The following is a 21,730-nucleotide window of genomic DNA, read 5'->3' on the forward strand; positions in this document are numbered from 1 at the left end:
ACTGTCCCAAAATGAGTTCCCTTGAGGTGATTTCTGGAACGTGTCATTACTGGTGACGAGTCTTGGGTGTTTGAGTACGACCCAGAAACCAAGCGCCAGAGCATGGAATGGCACACTTCTACCTCTCCAAGACCCAAAAAAGCAAGGATGGCGAAGTCGAAGATCAAATGCATGCTGATTTGTTTTTTCGATATCCACGGAATCGTCCACAAAGAGTTTCTACCTCAAGGTCAAACGGTCAATCAACACTTTTACCGAGAGGTTCTTGAAAAACTTCGAAAAAGGGTCATTCGTGTGAGACCAAACATCAAGAACAAGTGGGTGTTGCATCACGATAATGCTCCTTGTCACACAGCAATTTCAATAAACGAGTTTTTGGCCAGTAAAAACATTCCTGTGGCTCCTCAGCCTCCTTATTCGCCTGACCTTGAGTCCTTGTGACTTTTTTCTCTTCCCGAAGTTGAAATATCAAATCAAGGGAACTCATTTTGGGGCAGTCGAAAACATTCAAACGGCAGTAACCGACCAGCTGAAGGCTATTCCAGTATCGGAGTTCGAGCACTGCTATGAGGAGTGGAAGAAACGTCTCCAGCGCTGTGTGGCTACAGAAGGAAGTTATTTTGAAGGTGACAATTTTGAATTGTAATTCTTTTTTAATAAAAAAAAATTAAAAAATCAGTCTCATTACTTAATTTACAGACATCGTATATAAATATTTCAGCGACATTTCTCAGCAGAAAAAACAAAAATATAACAATGATAAAGAAGGTAAACCTATTGGTAGTGTGAATATAATAAATCGCAATGGCTATCTGTCATCAATAACAGCCATATATTCAATACTTAATTTTAGATAAAACAAAAGCTCTTTCTCCGTTATGTTATATAAATATATATCTAAAAATCTGAAATATATTTTAATATGGTACACACCCAGTTCGCGGAGGCGTCAAGTAATCTAGACACGATCGGGTTTAGAGCTCAACCAATGGTTACACCCACCTAAGGGTGTTGCCAACGATTATCTACCCTAGCTCTAGCTACATGACTTTATCAAATAAATCATATTCTAACCAACTATAAACTTCTAACTATATTATTTCTGACAATAATAAAATGTCTGTAATTGTGCCTGTTCGAAGCGAAGATCGAAAAGCTACTAATTTAAAGCAATTAGTACTTCACAATTGCAATTATTTAAAAACACATTGCTTCAATGATTCCTTAATTTTATTAAAGAATTATGGTTCGTCGTTTTTGGTGACTGGATTCATTAATAAAAAAAAAAGAAAGATATTGCTAAGTTCTGTAATTTTGTTTTATTTTCTGCCAAGCTTCCGCCCCTAGGGTCATCTTCAGGGCTTGAACATAAATAGCAATTATATTTTTTTTTACATTTTGAACATCAAAGATTTGGTGTCTTCTGCCCTGATTGTTTACTGAAAGACACGGCCAATCTAAGATATACGATGTACAAAATATTATAATTGTTAATAAGTATAAGTGATGAAGAACGCGTAGACCCTAGATCGAAGGCTTGACAAAAAATACAAGAAATTTTATGACAGAAATTGGCAATACTTTTGATAATTTTATAAGTTTTTAGGGAGAAGGATAATTCATTTTTTAAGAAGAATGCAATTTTGTAACAAAATGATTAAAAGTGCGGTAATTTATTATTGTTCATTATTGTTGGTGACTGATTCATAGTTTCAATAGGATGAAAAAATACTGCCAGTTTTCAGTCGTGATACATCGTATTCTGCCGAGCTTTCGTAGGGACTAGGTCATCTTTAGGGCTTTGGAACATATTTACAGATTGTTAACAATAATTATATTTAATTGAATATGTATAACGAAATTTACAAAAATTATTTACCTAGTTTACAAAGTAATATTTTTACCTTACAGGGTTGGTGCGTCTTCTGTCTTGTCTGTTCATGGACTGAGTGTGATCGGTCTGTGTGTGATATGTGTTAGGTTGTGTGGAAGTCAGTGTTGCCAATTGTCAAGTATTTTGTAGTAAGTTTGCGTATATGTTGTTTAAATTGTTCGTGTCTGTTTTGAAATTTATACTGTTTTCTGTCTTTGGTAAGTTAAATCATTTCTAGTACTTTCCTTTTTTGTGTGTTGGTTTCTGATTTAAGTATCTTTGTGTTTGGGAAATCGAAAGTGTGATGATTTTCTGTGCTGTGTAAGGAAAGTGCTGTGGTGTTCTTTTTTAGTTTTGTGTCGTATGAGTGTTGGTACAGTCTTGTTTTTTAAGTACTGGTGAAGTTTCGCTTACATGTTTTTTGTGACAGTCTTTACATTAAAACTGTCCGGTAGGACAGTTGTATAAGGGTTGATCATCAAAAACTGCACGAAAAAGCGTAACGTTAAAAAACACCCAACTTAGACAATTTTTTTCTCTTTTTCTATAAAAGATAAAATTCCCAAATTTTCTTTAAAATAAAGGGCAAATCCTCCTTTATAGCTGTAATTTTTTTGCAACAACCTAGATTTGATAGATTTTGAGAAAAAAGATGCTGAAAATGAGCAAAAACGGCATTTTCAAAAATTGTTCTTGTTCTTGTTCTTCTTGTTCTTCTTGTTGTTGTTGTTACCTTTTTTGTAAACAACGTAGCGCCTAAACGCGCGAACCGATTTTCATGAATGAGGTGTCATTCGATTCGGAATTTTATGTAGATGTGCCTTTTGGGGGTCTCGATGCTGTACATCGAATGGGAGAGGAGTTAGCCCCCTTTATGTAAGGCCCCCTCCAAAATTATTATTACTAATTACTCTGTAAATCTTGGCCCGATTTTGATAAAATTTGGTAGGATGATAGGGTTAGGGCTCCCCTACGTAACATTAAAGCGGCGGTCAGCTCTTACACTTGTTAAGGGGAAGTATAGCAATCGTTTCAAATTATCGACACGTGAACCGATTTTTATGAATGAAGTGTCATTCGAATCGAAATTTTATACAGATTTGCACTTTAAAAGTCTCGGCACCGTGACTAATAAGGAGGGGAGTTTGCCCCACCCAAATAAGGCCCTTTCTAAAACTATTATTACCAATATTTCTATAACGCTTAGTCCGATTTTGATAAAATTCAGCTCGAATAAGTGGTTAAAGCTCCTCTACGTGGCTGTGAAGTGTCATCATGCTCTTACACCTACTAAGAGGAAGTACTGCAATCGTTAAAATTTTCAATGAGTGAACCGATTTTCATCAATGAATTGTCGTTCGATTCAAAATCTTTGCCTTTTAGGGAGAAGTACTGTAATCGCAGTTTATTTTTCTTACTCCTCTTAAAGGGAAGTACTGAAATCGCAGTTTAATTTTGCTATTTACGTACAAATTACCTTCCTATTTTATTCAAAACGCTTTCTCAAAACAATTGTTATTGAGGATGGTTTGGGGACCGCAACTATAATCATTCTTTAAAAAGATCTCTCCAGTGGTAGTAACTCCGACTTAACACCTTTTCAGGTTATAATGATACAATTAAAATTTATTATTCCCAATTTTAATAAAATCTGTAAAGCAGATATGTAACTTTGCAGAACATACAAAAAGGAAAATCTATCCAAAAGGTACAAAAATCTCTTTAACAAAAACTTACAGTTTAAAATGGTAAGTATAAGGGTTGATTGAACGCCAAAAGGTACACAAATGAAGATCTCTTCAGTGGTAGTTAACACCTTATCAGGTTATAATGATAGAACTGCTTATTCCAAATTTTAAAAAAATCTGTAAAGCAGATATGTAACTTTGTAAATTAGACAAAAAGGAAAATCTATCCAAAAGGTACAAAAATCTCCTTAACAAAAACTTACAGTTTAAAATGTTAAGTATAAGGGTTGATTGAACGCCAAAAGGTACACAAATCAGCAAGTACCCAACATTTCGTTAATACTTCATTGATATTATTTTAAGTAATTTTACTACATTAATTTTCATTAATAAGTTATTTTTTAGAATTTATTAGATGTCACAGACCCTTATGCTGGCCAGTTCATTCATTTTCTTTTTCTTTTTTTTTTTATGATTTAAGTCGCGTCAACATCTAAGGTTATTGGCGCCCGGAGCTTTTTTCAGTGTACTGCCGGCCTCCGGACAGTGTTCTCTCGTTACAGACAACACTGTCCATCACCCGGACAGTGAGCTGTAAGAAGCTCTTAGAAAGAGAAAATCTAAGGGTTCGCAGCTGGATTCAAACCCGGAACCTCCACGTGGGAATCCAATACGCTAACCGCATAGCTAATCCCTTCCCTTTGTTTATTCATATTTTATTTTTTTGTTATAATTATGATAAAATGTATATTATATCTTTGTAATTAAATAGGTACTTTATTTTAGTTTTATTCCAAATTATTCTTCTGATTTATCTTTATTATGCTCTTTATTCTGAATAGTCACATATATCGTATGTACGTAAATGCACGTTAAAGTAGAAAAAGGCAAAGGCAGAGTCGGCTACTATTTAAATTTGAATCACGGATTTAAAATAATATTTCAGTCTAGAATTCGTCTTTCCGAAGTATTTGTGAGCACAAATAACGCGTAGGTAATATCAAGTAAATTATTCAACAATAATTATTCATTTCTCAATTGTAATTTAATATAGTCCCTCTAATTTTACTTATAGTAAAATACTGGAATAATTATGTTAGCTGTCCTAAAAATATGCATATCTTATTTATCTTATATTCCAAATATATAACACTGTGGGAAGAATACCTAGATTGAGAATGTAATTGAAGAAAACTATATTATTTGCGCTAAAGTCAGATAATTATTACCGATTATTATAAACGTTTGACTCCTACATAAAATAACAATTACTTTAATCGAAGAATGAACTAAAACCGACGATTTTTATTTAAAAATAAAAATAAATAAATGAAATCATTGATGAATGTTGGTGTAAGCATTTTTTTTAAAAAGTTTTTGAATTTTTTAGCCTCATAATTATTTTTGATTTTTTTAAATAAAGTTTTTATTTTAACCTGTGATTAATAGTTTGTTGATTAGATATTACAGTCAATCTAAGTTAAATGGTGTTCTACTTGAACAAAGATTTTGTAGATTAAAATGGCCAGCATAAGGGTCTGTGACATCTAATAAATTCTAAAAAATAACTTATTAATGAAAATTAATGTAGTAAAATTACTTAAAATAATATCAATGAAGTATTAACGAAATGTTGGGTACTTGCTGATTTGTGTACCTTTTGGCGTTCAATCAACCCTTATACTTAACATTTTAAACTGTAAGTTTTTGTTAAGGAGATTTCGTATATAAGATTTGATTGTTTGTCCTTTTAAAAGACCAGACGGAAAAGGAAAGGAAATAGGTCGAATGCTCGGCAGAATAATTGTATCACGACTGAAATGGCAATTATTTTTTCATCCTATTTTAGTTTATTATGTCAACACAGTAAACATTGCGGAGGTTATAGCTAACATTGTTCCAGATTTCTTTAGTACATATTCAGTCTTTTTAAGAAATTACCTCTCTCTTTAGAATATAAAATAAACATTATAAAAAGAGAATTTGGGGCTTATGACTCGGTCAGGTTGTCGATCCTCTCCAAGACAGAATAAGGAGCGAGGATAAACGGCGCTAATCTGGGAAGCCTAGAAAAAGGAGGCCACAATCCTTTAGACCAAGCTAGGGTCCCAAATATTCGTGCTGTTCGGAATAAAATCAATGTCAGAGAATGCATCATGGCGATGCTATTGACTACTATTGATGCTATTGAAGTTAATTGAAGGCAGTGTGAGACTTCCTAGATGGACTACCTGATAAGTATTGGAACATGACTTACGAGCTGGAATTTCCAAAATTATATACGTATATATTATGCTTTACAACTTTTCGGATTCATAGAACTAAAATTTCAGCTAGTACCGACTAGATTCAGCTAGATTTGAAGATGATCTTTTCCCCATAAATATGGAAATTTTTGAATATTATTCACCACTAACTGTATTCAACTAGCTAGTAAAACAGCAAACAATTATTGAAAACTGTTAGCTAAGACAAATATCAATAGTAATGAGGAAAAACATCAATTATGAAAACTGCCGCATCATCGTTAAACAATTATTTTTTAATTGAAAAACGTCTTTTTGAAGTAAATTATTTTTCCATCAACAAATGAAAATTAAAAAAAAATCAATTCCGAAAATGAATATATTCAAAACATGCCATTGCAAAAAACTAAAATCCGCAATAACTAAAACATCAGCATTGTTACACAACGTCTATGTTTGTAAACCTCTTGACGATTAATTTTTTTCGTTTTTTATGACTAATTTTCTGTTAAAAGTGAATAGACTAAAAGAAAACTTTTTGAAAAGATTGGCAAAAATTACTTTTGTTTTAAAGTTCTATATTCGGATGGCTAAAGTGAATAACCGAAGATATCCGAACGTATAAAAAAAGAAAAGTTTAATTTAGTTGAAAATCAGAAAGGAATCGCACGGCCTTATTTGGAAGTTTATAATAAACAGAGATATCCATGCTTTTTAACGATGTTATAAACTTGAAAGTTTAATTTACACTCTTTAAAAATTAAAGCTGCATTAATGGACTGCTCTGATTGAAATTTTCAATATTTTAAAGCTTTATAATTTAAACTGGAGTTCAGTAACTGGTAGCCGTTTTTAAAATAGGTGTTTTATTATGCTGAAAAAGAGATATTCATTCCCAAAATATGGAAAGAGCAGAATTAAGCATGATGTTTACTTCTTCTGGGTAGACTACATGACCGTCTTTATAACCGTTAATTGCGGAGGAAGAATTTCTCTTTGTGGGTATTTTGGAATGAAGGGTGGATTTAGGATCAGGAAGTGTGGATTCTCCAATTTGCCGGTTCCTCATTCTTTGAGGAAGAAACTGGATTTGAATGAACATCCACACAATTTTTTTTTTAAATTTGGGGTAAGTCTGCTAAATATCTTAATGGAAAAAGGGCACAGCAAGCACAGCGCATGGTGATACCTGAACTGCCATAACTACTTTGGAACCGATTAAAATTCTGGATAAGGCTTCTGATTTGACGTTCAGACAATATAACAGAACTTAAACGTAAAATTCAGGTTACATTTTTACTTTTTTCCTTATTCCACTTATCAGAAGATAAGTACAATCGTACAGATTTTCGATAATTTCTATGTTTTCATTAAAAATATCCGGGTAATTTTACTGTAGTAAATATTGAAGTCAACTTTAGAAAAATTTAAATAAGTAATTCGCAATCAGAGAAAGTCATTTTTCTAGATACAATTGGCATTAAAAACTAACTAGACCAATTACAGCGATGTATTATTATTGGTCGTGGAATCGTCTAAGTCTGAAAGCCGGGGTAGTTAGGTTAAATCTTCTTCAAATTGGCCACGCACGACCAATAAGCACCCATTGATTAGCCAAACTGCAGGATATAAACTAGCTTAACATCAAGATAGATTATCTATTTTAAATACTAGAGCAAATGTTTCCACTAATAATGATTAATTTGTAAAGTTAGCCTAGTATCGGACTAGTTTCAAAGTTAATTTCCTAGAAATAAGTACAGTAATAAAATAAATTATTTATCTTTTATTACAGCCGGTTAGACATGCAAAGTAGATAGTCTTAGTTGGGAGGTATTTTAAGTTAATAAGTTAAGAAGAGAAGAATAGACAAACACCTGCGCCTATTGTTACAAGTCCCAGGGAGGTAGATATGATGTTATAACTTGGTCGATGAATATCCGAGCAACTGAAAGGGATATATAGAACTGGAAGGCATTTGCTGCTGGAAACTTTATCTGCAGAATGTGACTGAGGAAGTGGAAGAAGTTCACCGTCTCTAGTTCAGAGCTCCCACGAAGTACGGAAGGATGTATTCTTCTTGGTTCAATAACTTTGTGCAACTTGCGTTCAAAAAATGTTAGTATTAAAAGAAAAGATACTTGTGAAATTGAATCCATTTGAATCGGAATTAGTATTAACAAAATGGTAGTCAAAATTTTTCTTTATTAATCAGTAAACGATCAATGCAACAATACGTTTAGCTTATTTAAAGTATCATTTCTTACCGGAACGGGACAAAGTCTTTGACTTTCCAGGATGTAATTTTAGAGGATGTTTTAATATTAATAAAAAAAAGCGTCTCTACCAAATCAACGAATATATTGTACGAATTCGATTTACGCGTTAGGTTAGTTCACCGACAAATTTGTCTTCGAAAAACGGAGTTTCTAGTAAATTTGGCAATATACAAAATAGTAAAATAGTTTTAAATAAGTCAGTAAGAAGGGAAGGAATCTCTCGAACACATATTTTTAAAATGCCCCTACTACAGTTTACATAGAAATAAATACCTTAATAGTTCAGTTCTTCAGTTACTTCTTTAATAAAAAAACTTATGTGAAAATAAAACTCAAGTATTTAATGTGTATAACTTTTTTACTAAAGCAATGAGTCTACGTAGTGCTTTGCTGCAAGAGTAATGTCCAGTTTGTGCTCAGTAGAACGAATAATTTGCGATTTTGTACTGCCTAGATTCCCGATTATTATCATAATGTTGATGTTGTTTCCTCGAGCTACTTCTTATTTTGTTTCCTATTGAAGATGAGCCCAAGAAAAGAAAAGTATACGTACTGTTGTCATTTTCCTTTTTCTATTTAAATTCACCTACACTTTTATTAAGTTTAATTTCAGTATAAGTTTGTTTATTACAATTATTTTTGTATCTTAATTCTTATAGCATAGTAAATGGCTAACTCTTTCTGAAACACGTTACTTTATATAATACAGAAATAAATAAATAAATACATAAAATAAAAATAGTCTGCTTTGTTATTCTCGTCTGAAATCAACTACAGTGGAACCTCGCATAACGAGCACCTCGCTTAACGAGTAATTCGCATAACGAGTAAAACAAATTGATTCTTATAGCGAGCGATGTTTCGCATAACGATAGTTTTCTAATGACATTTCGCTGACTGCGCAGTTTTCGCTGACTCATCGAAAACTGCGCATTCTTCGATTAGTCATTCCTGTTTACGCATATGCGTTTCATATTCTCCACGTATCTAATGCACTGATACAGTCGAAACCGAACTTCACCGAATGAGTGGTGTATAGGGAAAGTCCATATAGTGACATTTGTGTTTAAATATTGTAACGAAGTTGACCTGGGCAGAGAAGAAAGGCTTAGATTGTTCTAGGGGTTGAACGATCAAAGTGAAAATTTTCACTGATCTCCGTACGAAAACTCCAGGATCGTCAACAGACGAAAAAGAATTTAAAGCAAGCCGTGGGTGGTTTGAAAAATTCAAAAAAAGAACCGGCATTCACAGCGTTATGAGGCACGGTGAAGCAGCAAGTTCCGATAAGAAGGCAGCTGAGAACTACGTCAGCGACTTCAAAAAACTTTTGATTTCCGAGGGTTACTTGCCACAACAAATTTTTAACTGTGACGAGACAGGTCTCTTTTGGAAGAAAATGCCCAAGCGAACCTACATAACAGAAGAAGAAAAAGCATTACCCGGCCACAAGCCCATGAAAGATCGCCTCACGTTGCTGTTTTGTGCTAATGCAAGCGGTGACTTGAAAATTAAACCATTGCTGGTGTATCATTCGGAAACTCCACGAGCCTTTAAGAAATGCAACATCCACAAGAACAAACTAAATGTAATGTGGAAAGCCAATAACAAGGCTTGGGTGACACGTGACATTTTTGTTGAATAGGGTTTATAATTAAAAAGGATTAATTATGAATGTACATATTTATCTCAATTAATATATGTAATTTATATTATATTACATCATATGTACATATGTATATAATTTTTTCGAAATAAATGTTATAAAAAAAAATTTTATCAATATTTTTTTTGCATGGAACCAATTATCCCCTTTTATTTTAATTTAAATGAAAAAAATTGTTTCGCTTAACGAGTATTTCGCTTAACGAGTAAGGTTCTGGAACGAATTATGCTCGTTAAGCGAGGTTCGACTGTATTTTGTTTTTAAATCCTCTCATATCTCGTAGTTTTCACGAGGAATAAGTTCTGAGGTCCTATGAGTATTGAAAAAAAATAATGAACTCTTAAAGCATTAGAAAATTAAAAAATAGTGTTCTAATTTAAGTCTTATAATAATGAGTTTTAGCTGAACTCAGAAGATACAGCTTTATTATTTTTTAATGTAGGGAGACAAAAGAATCATCTGGAAACCGCTAACTGGGTAGAAAAATATAGAAATCAACCGCCGCTTTGACTCTTTGAAACGAACTAAGGCTTCTTGTAACACCAATCTGGGACTAACTGTCTGGAATTGTGGATGTGTTGCTACTAAGAGTATTTAACAGTCAGCGAATCCAGTCTCTTCAATCCAAAATCCACCTCAGGAAAATAAGAGTATGTTTATACACCAGATTTTCCTCACTAAAATACCTTAAAACGTCCTTTTTTCTGATTAAAACTCGAAAGGACAGCCTCTTTTACTCAACTGATAGCTGCAAATAAAATTCCCCACTTTTTTTGGGAATGTTTTACCAAGTTTCTTGTCGATTATTCGAAAAATACGTCGAGGGATTATCTATAAAACGAGCCTTATGCTTCAAGAATTAGTACAAGACTAATCTTTTGTCAGCCATATTTAAATACAATTAGAAGTTAGAGCAGATTCCTTCCCTGCCGTAACCCTGGTCTTTAATTACAAAATTTTTGCAACTAGCTTGGTTTTTTTGGGGGAAAAATAATAATAGCGAAAGAAAGTTGTGCTTTTTAAATTTTTAATCTTTACAATGAAGCTATTCTAACAATGGTGGCTTATGGGTAATCATAAATCGATTATAAATTGATTGTGATTATAAATCGACAATCTTTTTTATCAGTTATTTTATTTCACAAAGGAAACTTCAAAGAACTTTTTATAAAAATTGGCTTCCCATTATTCCCCTATTTATGTTATGAAAATATTTTTAATTAACTTTTTTGTGAATTTTCTTATCTTTATAAACAAATGAAGTTACGAATATTATTAAAATATTGAAGGCAGAATTTATAGTAACATATTTGTTACAGAAATGTTGGATAAAAACATGAAGAAGAGAAATAATGCGATAGATACACGGCATAGATTGGACAGCAGAATCTAGTATATGGACCAGTGGTAATGTTGTCGGATCGCGGGCAATCTCTAGAGGATTCTTGTGTGGGTGCCAGGCCGCAAATCATACTCCAAACTCATGCGAGTTCTATCTTCTAAACACAGACCTTACCATCTCTACTACCAACTCTATCATCCATGGAGAAAATATTAACCCCCTAAAAAATACCTATTTCTCTTAACATGATCTACTGCAGTATCTTACATCATACTAAGCAAAAATATATCACCAAAGCAATTTAAATTATGCACTCAAATATCACTTACATCCATTGCCCTTGTAATAAATGCATCTTGGAATCTTTATCAAATTGGTGGAGCTACAATTTGTTCTAGTTTTCAAATGTTTTTACCCTTTAGGTTTCGTTGAAGCAATAAAACCACCTTCATGTCTACAATCAAATGTAAAAACAACCAGAAATACAGACTGGTTGAAAATGTGGGTTCTCACTAATGGATATTGTAGCTAATTTTCAAAGTCATTTTTTGACGTAATTTTTCTAAATGGTTTCATAATTTTCATAAATTCAGTGATTGATTTGTCAGTTTAATATAAAGAATTTGAGTCTCTCTTAAAAAAAATTTCTGTCCGTTACACTCTTCGGGCAAGGTTAGCATGGTAAGGTTTCAGGGTAAGATAGTAATGTTTTGTAAACAATAAATACATTTTCTGGAGATGTAGTAAGATAAATTTAATGAAAATAAATGGGTAACAAAGGGGTTCTGTATGTTCTGTGCACAAATTAGGTTTGTTTTAAGTAATGATCTATTTTTGGTAAAGTCAGAATATTTTAAACGTTTGTGGGTACAACTGAAAACGCTGAATAAGTTATTGCTTTATATGAAGGATAAAAATAGTCGTTACAGGATAAAATCAGAACTAATATTTTTTATTAAAACTGTTCGGTAGGACAACTATAGAAGGGATGATCCTCCAAAACTGCCTGAAAAAGCGTTACGTTGAAGAACACCAACAAACTAAGACAATTTTTTTCTCTTTTTGTGTAAAAGATAAAAATGCATCTAAATTTGCTTGGAGGATGCCAGAAGATAATTACATTTTCACCAAAACCTGCCGTGTAAAAAGTTAAGAAAAACCTGTGGCTCGACTAACAGTCCAGTGGTAACAATGCGGAATTTGGATTAGGTAAATGAGGAAATCTAAGCAGGATACATTGGCACCAAAGTGGTACATCTTAAGAAATGGAAGTTTTCTTAACTTTCATTAGAACAAAAATAGGATGGAAGGATGAAGAAAAACACGACAGGCACCTATTTACGGCGGACTAGGACCAAGCAAAAGTACCGTGACTTGTTTGAGGTAGAGAATTGATGATATGAAGATCTAAGGAAGATTAAGTGTGAAAGTAGAAGGGTTAACCCAAAAATGAGCGGTTAATGAAGGCTGATCACCGGTACAAATACCATTGCGCAATGGAAGAACAAGAAGAAAGAAGGTAAAGGTAGTAGTAACTATTATTGATATTAGTAAAATGAGGCGCCATCGTAGCCGAGCGGTTAGAGGCGAGACCTGTAAACTTAATATGTATTGTGGTCAGTGTTCCCTCTAAGCTGTGCGCGTGCACATAAATTTAAACATAGCGCACATGAAAAATATTTGCGCGCACAAAAATTTTTTGATTAAAACGAAACAAAGAAATCGATTGCAGGAACATCTGGATATGCTGATGAGAGTAAAATCATATACGATTGACGGAAACAATGTAAATTTAAGTTAAGTTTATGCAAAATGGTTAAAACCAAAAGGCTGGTGAGAGAAGTTATAAAATAAATGCCATTAATAAAAAATGTAATCCTTAATTCTAAAATTGTTCAATTATAAGTAATTGTGAATTGTCGTTCTTGTATGTTTGTTTTGACGAATGTATTAATTTAAAAAAATAGAAGCGGACAACGTTATTATATTGTAAGTATTTAAATTTTCTTATTTTTCATTTGAATGGAAAAGGGAAGCCACAGTAATCAGCTAAATTCTGTCTTCACGAACTATTGTGTTGACTTGATTTTAGGGTAGATTTTTCATTGGGTTCCGTTGTAATGTGTGGTATGCTGTACGAGGGGGTACCCAAAAAAAACCGTAATTATTTTTTAAAAGCTATTTATTTACAAATTTTTTACAGAACAACCTTATCCCCTTCAAAATACTTTCCATTACAACTAATACATTTGTCCCACCGGTGCTTCCACTGTTCGAAACATTTTTTGTAGTCATCTTTAGAAATGGCTGACAGCTCCTTCTTCGTTTTTTTCTTGACCTCTTCAATGTTGTCAAATCGGTGACCTTTCATGCCCTTTTTCATGCGTGGAAATAAGAAAAAGTCGCACGGAGCCAGGTCAGGCGAGTAAGGTGCGTGGGGCAGCGGAACCATGCCATTTTTAGCCAAAAACTGTGTAACAGAGATGGCTGTGTGTGCAGGTGCATTGTCGTGGTGGAAGAACCAGTCTCCTGTTTGCCACAAATCGGGTCTTTTTTGGCGAACACTATTGCGCAATCTTTTCAAAACTTCCAAATACAAGGTTTGATTGACGGTCTGACCTGGGGGGACAAACTCTGAATGGACTGCATTGTTTCAATCAGCATTGTTTTGATGTTTGACTTGACTTGACATTTTTTTGGTCGGGGTGAAGATGACGTCTTCCATTGGCTCGACTGTTGCTTTGTTTCTGGGTCATAACCATAGCACCATGACTCATAACCAGTAATGACCTTTGACAGAAAGTCTGGATCAGTTTCAAGCTGTTGTTTCAAAGCACGACATGTTTCAACTCGATGTTCTTTTTGATTGTCAGTCAGAACTCGAGGAACAAACTTGGCAGCAACCCTTTTCATCCCCAAATCTTCCGTTAAAATTCGCTGAACCGAGCTCCAAGATAACCCACTACTCTCTGACAGTTGATCAATTGTCTGTCGACGGTCTGTGAACACCAGCTCTCGAATTTTTTCAACATTTTCGTCGATTCGGGCAGTTGATGGACGTCCAGAACGAGGTTTGTCATCAATCGACATGTCGCCATTTTTAAACCGAGTAAACCACTCGTATACTTGAGTTTTTCCCATAGCGTCATCTTTGTAAGCTGTTTTCAACATTAAAACACTTTCAGCAGCATTTTTGCCGAGTAGAAAACAAAATTTCAGAGCTGCACGTTGTTCACTTAAACTTGCCATCATAAAAAACGAAAAAAGAACAAAACAGCGCTGGTAAAAACAATCACTGCAGATGAACAGAACAAGCCAGGCAGACAACACAGGCAGGACTGAACTGGCAAGGAATTGCGCTATACACGTCTAGCGGCAGAAATGCGTACTACATAAGCTCCATGCGCGGCAACGCAATTCCGGTTATTTTTGGGTACCCCCTCGTACGATCGAGTCAATGCCTATAAGTAGGTACAAAATTTGACTGAATATTAATACTATTATTGTATTGTCTTTTTTTAATTTTTTTAAATTGTCGCACAAAATTTGTTTATTTTGGAAAAAAAACTGCACACACCTAAAAAAGTGCGCACACAGGTCACAAAAAATTAGAGGGAACACTGATTGTGGTACTGGGTTCGATTCCCGGTCTTAGCCTTAGATTTTATTTAATGGTTAATATGAGAAATTTACAGTAAAGTATGTTTGCTAATCGCCTCCGTCCACAACACCTAATTGGTAGTTGGAGGTAAAGTCAGCCTGAAAACATAGGCATTACTTAGTAGTAAAATGGTAGGAACTTCAGTAAGAATTCTATCTTATAAGAAAAACTCTATGGTATTTTGAAAGCAACAAAAATACATACACAAAAGAAAACTCTCTACGTGCAGCTTGCGAAAAGACTTCTTGGAAACTGGTGAAAGAGAAGACAAATTACGGTTGGACAGTATTGTGAAGACATCTAATAGCATTGTACATTGTGCTCCTGGGCTAGCCGCGATACAATTCAACCACATGTACACCATCTGTGTTAGAACTATTACGTTACGTACAGTACTCCTGAACGCTTACCTAATTACCTACTTAATTAGTCCTCACTTTGTTCTAATTAATACTTGAGCATTGAATCCAAAAATTATACTCAGGGATGTCCAGCATAATCTCACAACAGTAAATGAAAAATCGTGTAAAATGCCATCAACTCATTTTTTAAATTTTTTAGAAAAATGAAGATCCTAGCCACAAACGTGTACTTTATTATCTATTTCAATTTTAAACAATAGGTAAATATTAAAAAATTTGATACTTAAGGTATGGTAGAATTCTCGCATAATGAATTAAAAAGAGAAATTCATTCTTGACATCGTGTCTAGCTATTTTAGATGTTTTCAAGGCAATTAGTTTTGCAATTATGGTGAAAAGCTCTAATTACCAAGATAATTCCAATTCAAAAATTTTACATGAACATAAAAATTTGGCACACAATAAGTTTTTTTTGAAAGTAGAAAACAATATTTTTGCATAAATCTAAATGTTATATAAACAAAGCCGTTATGTTGTGGCAAGCCAGTGGGCGGCGCTACCATATTCACACCTACATAAGTCTACATATTTCAAAGTAATTTTATTCTTTTTTTAAACTGACTACGAGGGTCGTTTGAAAAGTCCGTGCAAAGTCAGAGAGATAGCACTACTGGCGCGTATCGAGGTCATGTTTAGTTAGTAGCATCTCTTGGAAGAACACACACCAAGTTTCAGCCAGATCGGTCCATTTCTTTGTGTTTGGCATTCGTTTGAATCGAGGAAGTCGATTCAAAAAATGGACGAAAAAGAATTTCGTGTGTTGATTAAACACTATTTTATGAAAGGCAAAACGCCTCAGGAGACTAAAGAGAAGCTTGATAGGTGACTCTGCACCTTCGATTAGAACAGTTTATAATAAGTGGTTTCAAAATTTTCGGAATGGCCATATGGGCACAAGTGACGCTGAACGTTCTGGACGCCCTGTTGAGGTTACTACTCCAGAAATCATTGATAAAATCCATGATATGGTGATGGATGACAGAAGAGTGAAGGTGCGTGAGATTGCTAGTGCTGTGGGCATCTCGAATGAACGGGTACATAATATTTTGCATCAACATTTGGACATGACAAAGCTATCCGCAAGATGGGTGCCGCGATTGCTCACGCTTGACCAAATCGTGTGAAGTGTTGCAAGGACGGTTTGCAGCTGTTCCAGAAGAATCCGCAGGGCTTTAAGCGTCGTTTCGTCACTGTGGATGAAACATGGATACATCACTACACTCCTGAGACCAAAGAACAATCTAAACAATGGGTTACCAAGGGGGAATCTGCGCCAAAAAACGCGAAGACCGTTCCTTCGGCCGGAAAGATTATGGAGACTGTCTTTTGGGATTCGCAAGGAATAATCCTCATCGACTATTTGGAAAATGGTAAAACTATTACAGGTGCATATTATTCATCATTATTGGACCGTTTGAAAACCGAGCTGCAAGAAAAACGCCCACGATTGGCCCACAAAAAAGTCCTTTTCCATTACGACAACGCACCAGCTCACACCTCATCAGTTGTGGTCGTAAAATTAATGAAAATAGGGTTCCAACTCGTTTCACATCCCCCCTATTCTCCAGTCTTGGCTCCCTCGGACTACTATTTGTTCCCCAATATGAAGAAATGGCTGGCGGGAAAAATTTTTTATTCAAACGAGGAGGTGATTGCAGAAACGAATGGCTATTTTTCAGACTTGGACAAATCCTATTATTCAGAAGGGATCAACAAACTAGAGCAGCGTTGGACGAAGTGTATAAGCCTAAAAGGAGACTATGTTGAAAAATAAAAAAGGTTTACCCCAAAAAATTAAGTAGTTTTTATTTTTGCACGGACTTTTCAAACGACTCTCGTATATCTGATTTACTTTGGACTTAGAAACAAATAATTAATTAATAGATGTAGATTTGACTCTAATTGATTAGATTTGAAGGTAAGTATACTCTGAAGAAGGAATTATATTATGGTTCTAACCTACAAAAACTGAACAGAGAAGAGATTAGATTGCATTAATGGTCTTAACCCTTATCTTCCAGCTTATTCTTAGGTAAAAAACTGTCTCATATAAAGAGCACAGCCATTCTAGTACTTTTGCTGTTATACTACCGACAAATAACATACGTTCTGCTTACCTGTATAACATCTTAATCGTCCGCACGTTTTGTAAGCAGTAGTTTTGTAAAAATATTGTACTAAACTGATTGCTGCATGTACGTACACCAGGTTAATGGATGCAAAGTAGCAAAAAAAGAAGTCTAGCCATGCGCTTCTACATTAGATACGATGAGAAGACGATGTATGGCTATTTATCTACGGGTGGAATTGCAATCAAATGCCATTTTAGATTGTGCAAGAGAGAAATTGAGAAAAAGTGTCTATGTTGAGCGTTAGATTAGATTAGAATGTGTAAAAAGATGAATCCCGTTAACGAATGCTGCCTGTTGTTTTCAGTCCAACTCGAACCACGGAAGAGAGGGAAATCGGAGCGTTAGATTAAGAAAGTAATCTAACCAATAGAGGATTGGATACTTACTAATCACCGCCTGTAGTGGACTCGAAACTGCAAACTAGAGGACATAGCGATCAATTCCACCATTAAAGAGCCTAGAGAACTTGTTTTGATTCCCTCTTTCGAAAAGAGAGAGAGACCTTCAACTCTTTTTTGATGACAGGGTAATACCAATGTAGCGTGACCTGGATGCAGAACCTGCTAAATTTAGGTCCTAGTCTGGCCAAGAACTTCCATGTTTTTTTTTTTGGCTGTCGGAACACCGGATCTCCAACTGTTCCGGTGTTCTTTTTTAACATCCAATGATCCATCAGCGTTCTGCAACGCGGATAGGATAATGAAACAAAGAGTTAAGAAGTCACTGCAACCTATGGCGTCGCCTCATCAACAAACTGATTTGCTAAAATTTTGAAAGCATTTAATAACAGTTAAAATTTGTTAACTAGACCTATGATACGAGGGTCGTTTGAAAAGTCCGTGCAAAAATAAAAACTACTTAATTTTTTGGGGTAAACCTTTTTTATTTTTCAACATAGTCTCCTTTTAGGCTTATACACTTCGTCCAACGCTGCTCTAGTTTGTTGATCCCTTCCGAATAATAGGATTTGTCCAAGTCTGAAAAATAGCCATTCGTTTTTGCAATCACCTCCTCGTTTGAATAAAATCTTTTTCCCGCAAGCCATTTCTTCATATTGGGGAACAAATAGTAGTCCGAGGGAGCCAAGTCTGGAGAATAGGGGGATGTGAAACGAGTTGGAACCCTATTTCCATTAATTTTGCGACCACAACTGCTGAGGTGTGAGCTGGTGCGTTGTCGGGATGGAAAAGGACTTTTTGTGGGCCAATCGTGGGCGTTTTTCTTGCAACTCGGTTTTCAAACGGTCCAATAACGGTGAATAATATGCACCTGTAATAGTTTTACCCTTTTCCAGATAGTCGAGGAGGATTATTCGTTGCGAATCCCAAAAGACAGTCGCCATAATCTTTCCGGCCGAAGGAACGGTCTTCGCCTTTTTTGGCGCAGATTCCCCCTTGGTAACCCATTGTTTAGATTGTTCTTTGGTCTCAGGAGTGTAGTGATGTATCCATGTTTCATCCACAGTGACGAAACGACGCTTAAAGTCCTGCGGATTCTTCTGGAATAGCTGCAAACCGTCCTTGCAACACTTCACACGATTTCGTTTTTGGTCAAGCGTGAGCAATCGCGGATAGCTTTGTCAGGTCCAAATGTTGATGCAAAATATTATGTACCCGTTCATTCGAGATGCCCACAGCACTAGCAATCTCACGCACCTTCACTCTTCTGTCATCCATCACCATATCATGGATTTTATCAATGATTTCTGGAGTAGTAACCTCAACAGGGCGTCCAGAACGTTCAGCGTCACTAGTGCCCATATGGCCACTCCGAAAATTTTGAAACCACTTATAAACTGTTCTAATCGAAGGTGCAGAGTCACCATAATGTTTATCAAGCTTCTCTTTAGTCTCCTGAGGCGTTTTGCCTTTCATAAAATAGTGTTTAATCAACACACGAAATTCTTTTTCGTCCATTTTTTGAAAATCACTCGACTTCCTCGATTCAAACGAATGCCAAACACAAAGAAATAGACCGATCTGGCTGAAACTTGGTGTGTGTTCTTCCAAGAGATGCTACTAACTAAACATAACCTCGCTGCGCGCCAGTGGTGCTATCTCTCTGACTTTGCACGGACTTTTCAAACGACCCTCGTATTAATAGACCACGAATTCGGGACCAATAGAGTTTTAGTTAAATTTCACCCTTTACTGCCAGCAATTCGATAGAATTTACTTAAAACGGTCTTGCAGTTAAGAAGTTTATGTTTTTTACTTTTTTACATGTATTTAATTAAAAATAGATAGATTCGAAGTGTTTTTTTACGCAACAATGATTTATTATGCGAACCATAAGTAGTAAAAACAAGAATGTAAACTTACAAGATTGTCTTGGCGTGGAAGACCACATGAACAAGTTGTCCGTACCAATATACACTTCCAAACTGTCAACCTATGATCATCATATCGAAATGATGCTGATCGATTTGGTGAACGCCGTATAACATGCTGCATCGTAGTTTTATTTTCTAAACCACACCACAATATAGGAAGTAAGAAGCTAACTTAACTGTACCCTGTTCATATAGAAGCAACAACTGAGCTCTTCCAAACATTTAATGATTATTAATTCAAAGACGGACGTGCCTTCTTCCCAAGGAAGGGGGGTTACCGATGATGGTTAGGCATCACGTGCCAACGTCTCCAAGAAAGGGAAACCTTATTGACTATGTGCAGCTAATATAAAACATGGTGCGCTTGTAATGGAGAAATCTGTTTACAAAAATGTTGTCCATTTTTAATCAAAATGAAAACGATTTGGACATAATAGGACTGTACCTCCTCTCTGAAACACTAAATGCCAACATCTTTTACTAAGGACAAATTGAAATTGATTCAAAGCAAGTTCCGGTTTCTGGCAAGGCATGTTCTTTAGTGTTTTGAACACTAGTTTATTGGGAGTAAAATTAGTGTTTCTCTAATAGCCAAAAAGCATTCGAAATGGATGTAAGATACCCATCAGGTTCGGATTTAGATGAAAAGAGGCCCTAGGCTATTCCACTTATGAGGCCCTTTCACCTCCCATTTTTAAGTTTGTAAATTACATGAGAGGTAATAAAATACATCACTACTGTGATATAATATCACCACGTTAAATGAAACGTTGTTATTGGTACTGTTTTTGGAATAGTGTAATTTTAATTTTGCTAACAATATAAATGTAGACCCCTCTTGATCTTGAGGCCCTAGGCTAAAGCCTAGTTAGCCTTAAAGAAAATCCGGCCCTGATATCCATGCTATCCAACTACGCCAAACAGAGCACACTTCCGGAGAATTTAAGAAATACAAAGTTTTCATTCCTTCACCCAGCAAGTCGGGAGTTTCAAAACTAATTTTGATGTATTATTTTTAATACCGAAAATACAATTTTACTGAATCAATTGTTCAGTTATTTGATATTTTCTCGAAAACAGTTCCTCAGACAATCTTCATTATTCGCAAAAAGGTTTCTTAACTTTTATTTACAACATTTTCGACTAACGAGACTTCTGAATAACGGGAATTTACGGTCATTTCAGCGAAATGAAAGAACTTAACAAAACTTAAATATTACAATAAGCCTTTTATTATTTGCTAGAAAGTATAAAGAAATAAATTCAATAATTATTAAGTAACCATTTCTCAGATAAAAATTTTAATCTTAACTCTCAAACGAAAATTTACCTCTTCTATGTCCCATTTTAAGTATACGAGGGTCGTTTGAAAAGTCCGTGCAAAAATAAAAACTACTTAATTTTTTGGGGTAAACCTTTTTTATTTTTCAACATAGTCTCCTTTTAGGCTTATACACTTCGTCCAACGCTGCTCTAGTTTGTTGATCCCTTCCGAATAATAGGATTTGTCCAAGTCTGAAAAATAGCCATTCGTTTCTGCAATCACCTCCTCGTTTGAATAAAATCTTTTTCCCGCCAGCCATTTCTTCATATTGGGGAACAAATAGTAGTCCGAGGGAGCCAAGTCTGGAGAATAGGGGGGATGCGAAACGAGTTGGAACCCTATTTCCATTAATTTTGCGACCACAACTGCTGAGGTGTGAGCTGGTGCGTTGTCGTGATGGAAAAGGACTTTTTTGTGGGCCAATCGTGGGCGTTTTTCTTGCAGCTCGGTTTTCAAACGGTCCAATAACGATGAATAATATGCACCTGTAATAGTTTTACCCTTTTCCAGATAGTCGATGAGCATTATTCCTTGCGAATCCCAAAAGACAGTCGCCATAATCTTTCCGGCCGAAGGAACGGCCTTCGCCTTTTTTGGCGCAGATTCCCCCTTGGTAACCCATTGTTTAGATTGTTCTTTGGTCTCAGGAGTGTAGTGATCATCCACAGTGACGAAACGACGCTTAAAGTCCTGCGGATTCTTCTGGAACAGCTGCAAACCGTCCTTGCAACACTTCACACGATTTCGTTTTTGGTCAAGCATGAG

At 35.2% G+C, this 21,730-nt stretch overlaps 1 protein-coding gene across 5 annotated transcripts in view; it reads right to left on the reverse strand.

The window, feature by feature from the left end:
* The window catches only part of LOC141460342 (rhotekin-like), a 287,313-nt gene that overhangs the window by 31,697 nt on the left and 233,886 nt on the right, over positions 1-21,730 (reverse strand). Inside the window, exon 1 of one of the 5 annotated variants that reach the window (XM_074140255.1) lies at positions 19,631-19,777. The exons of the other annotated variants lie outside the window; for them this stretch is intronic. Within the exon in view, the coding sequence (XP_073996356.1) occupies positions 19,631-19,762 (132 nt within the window). The 5' untranslated portion in view covers positions 19,763-19,777. Of the gene's footprint in view, positions 1-19,630; positions 19,778-21,730 lie in introns of those variants that run through there. 5 annotated transcript variants of the gene reach the window in all.

This window comes from Rhodnius prolixus, unplaced genomic scaffold (genome assembly GCF_049639745.1).
Source record: "Rhodnius prolixus isolate KJV_2025 unplaced genomic scaffold, Rpr scaffold_6, whole genome shotgun sequence".
Lineage (NCBI taxonomy): Eukaryota > Metazoa > Arthropoda > Insecta > Hemiptera > Reduviidae > Rhodnius > Rhodnius prolixus.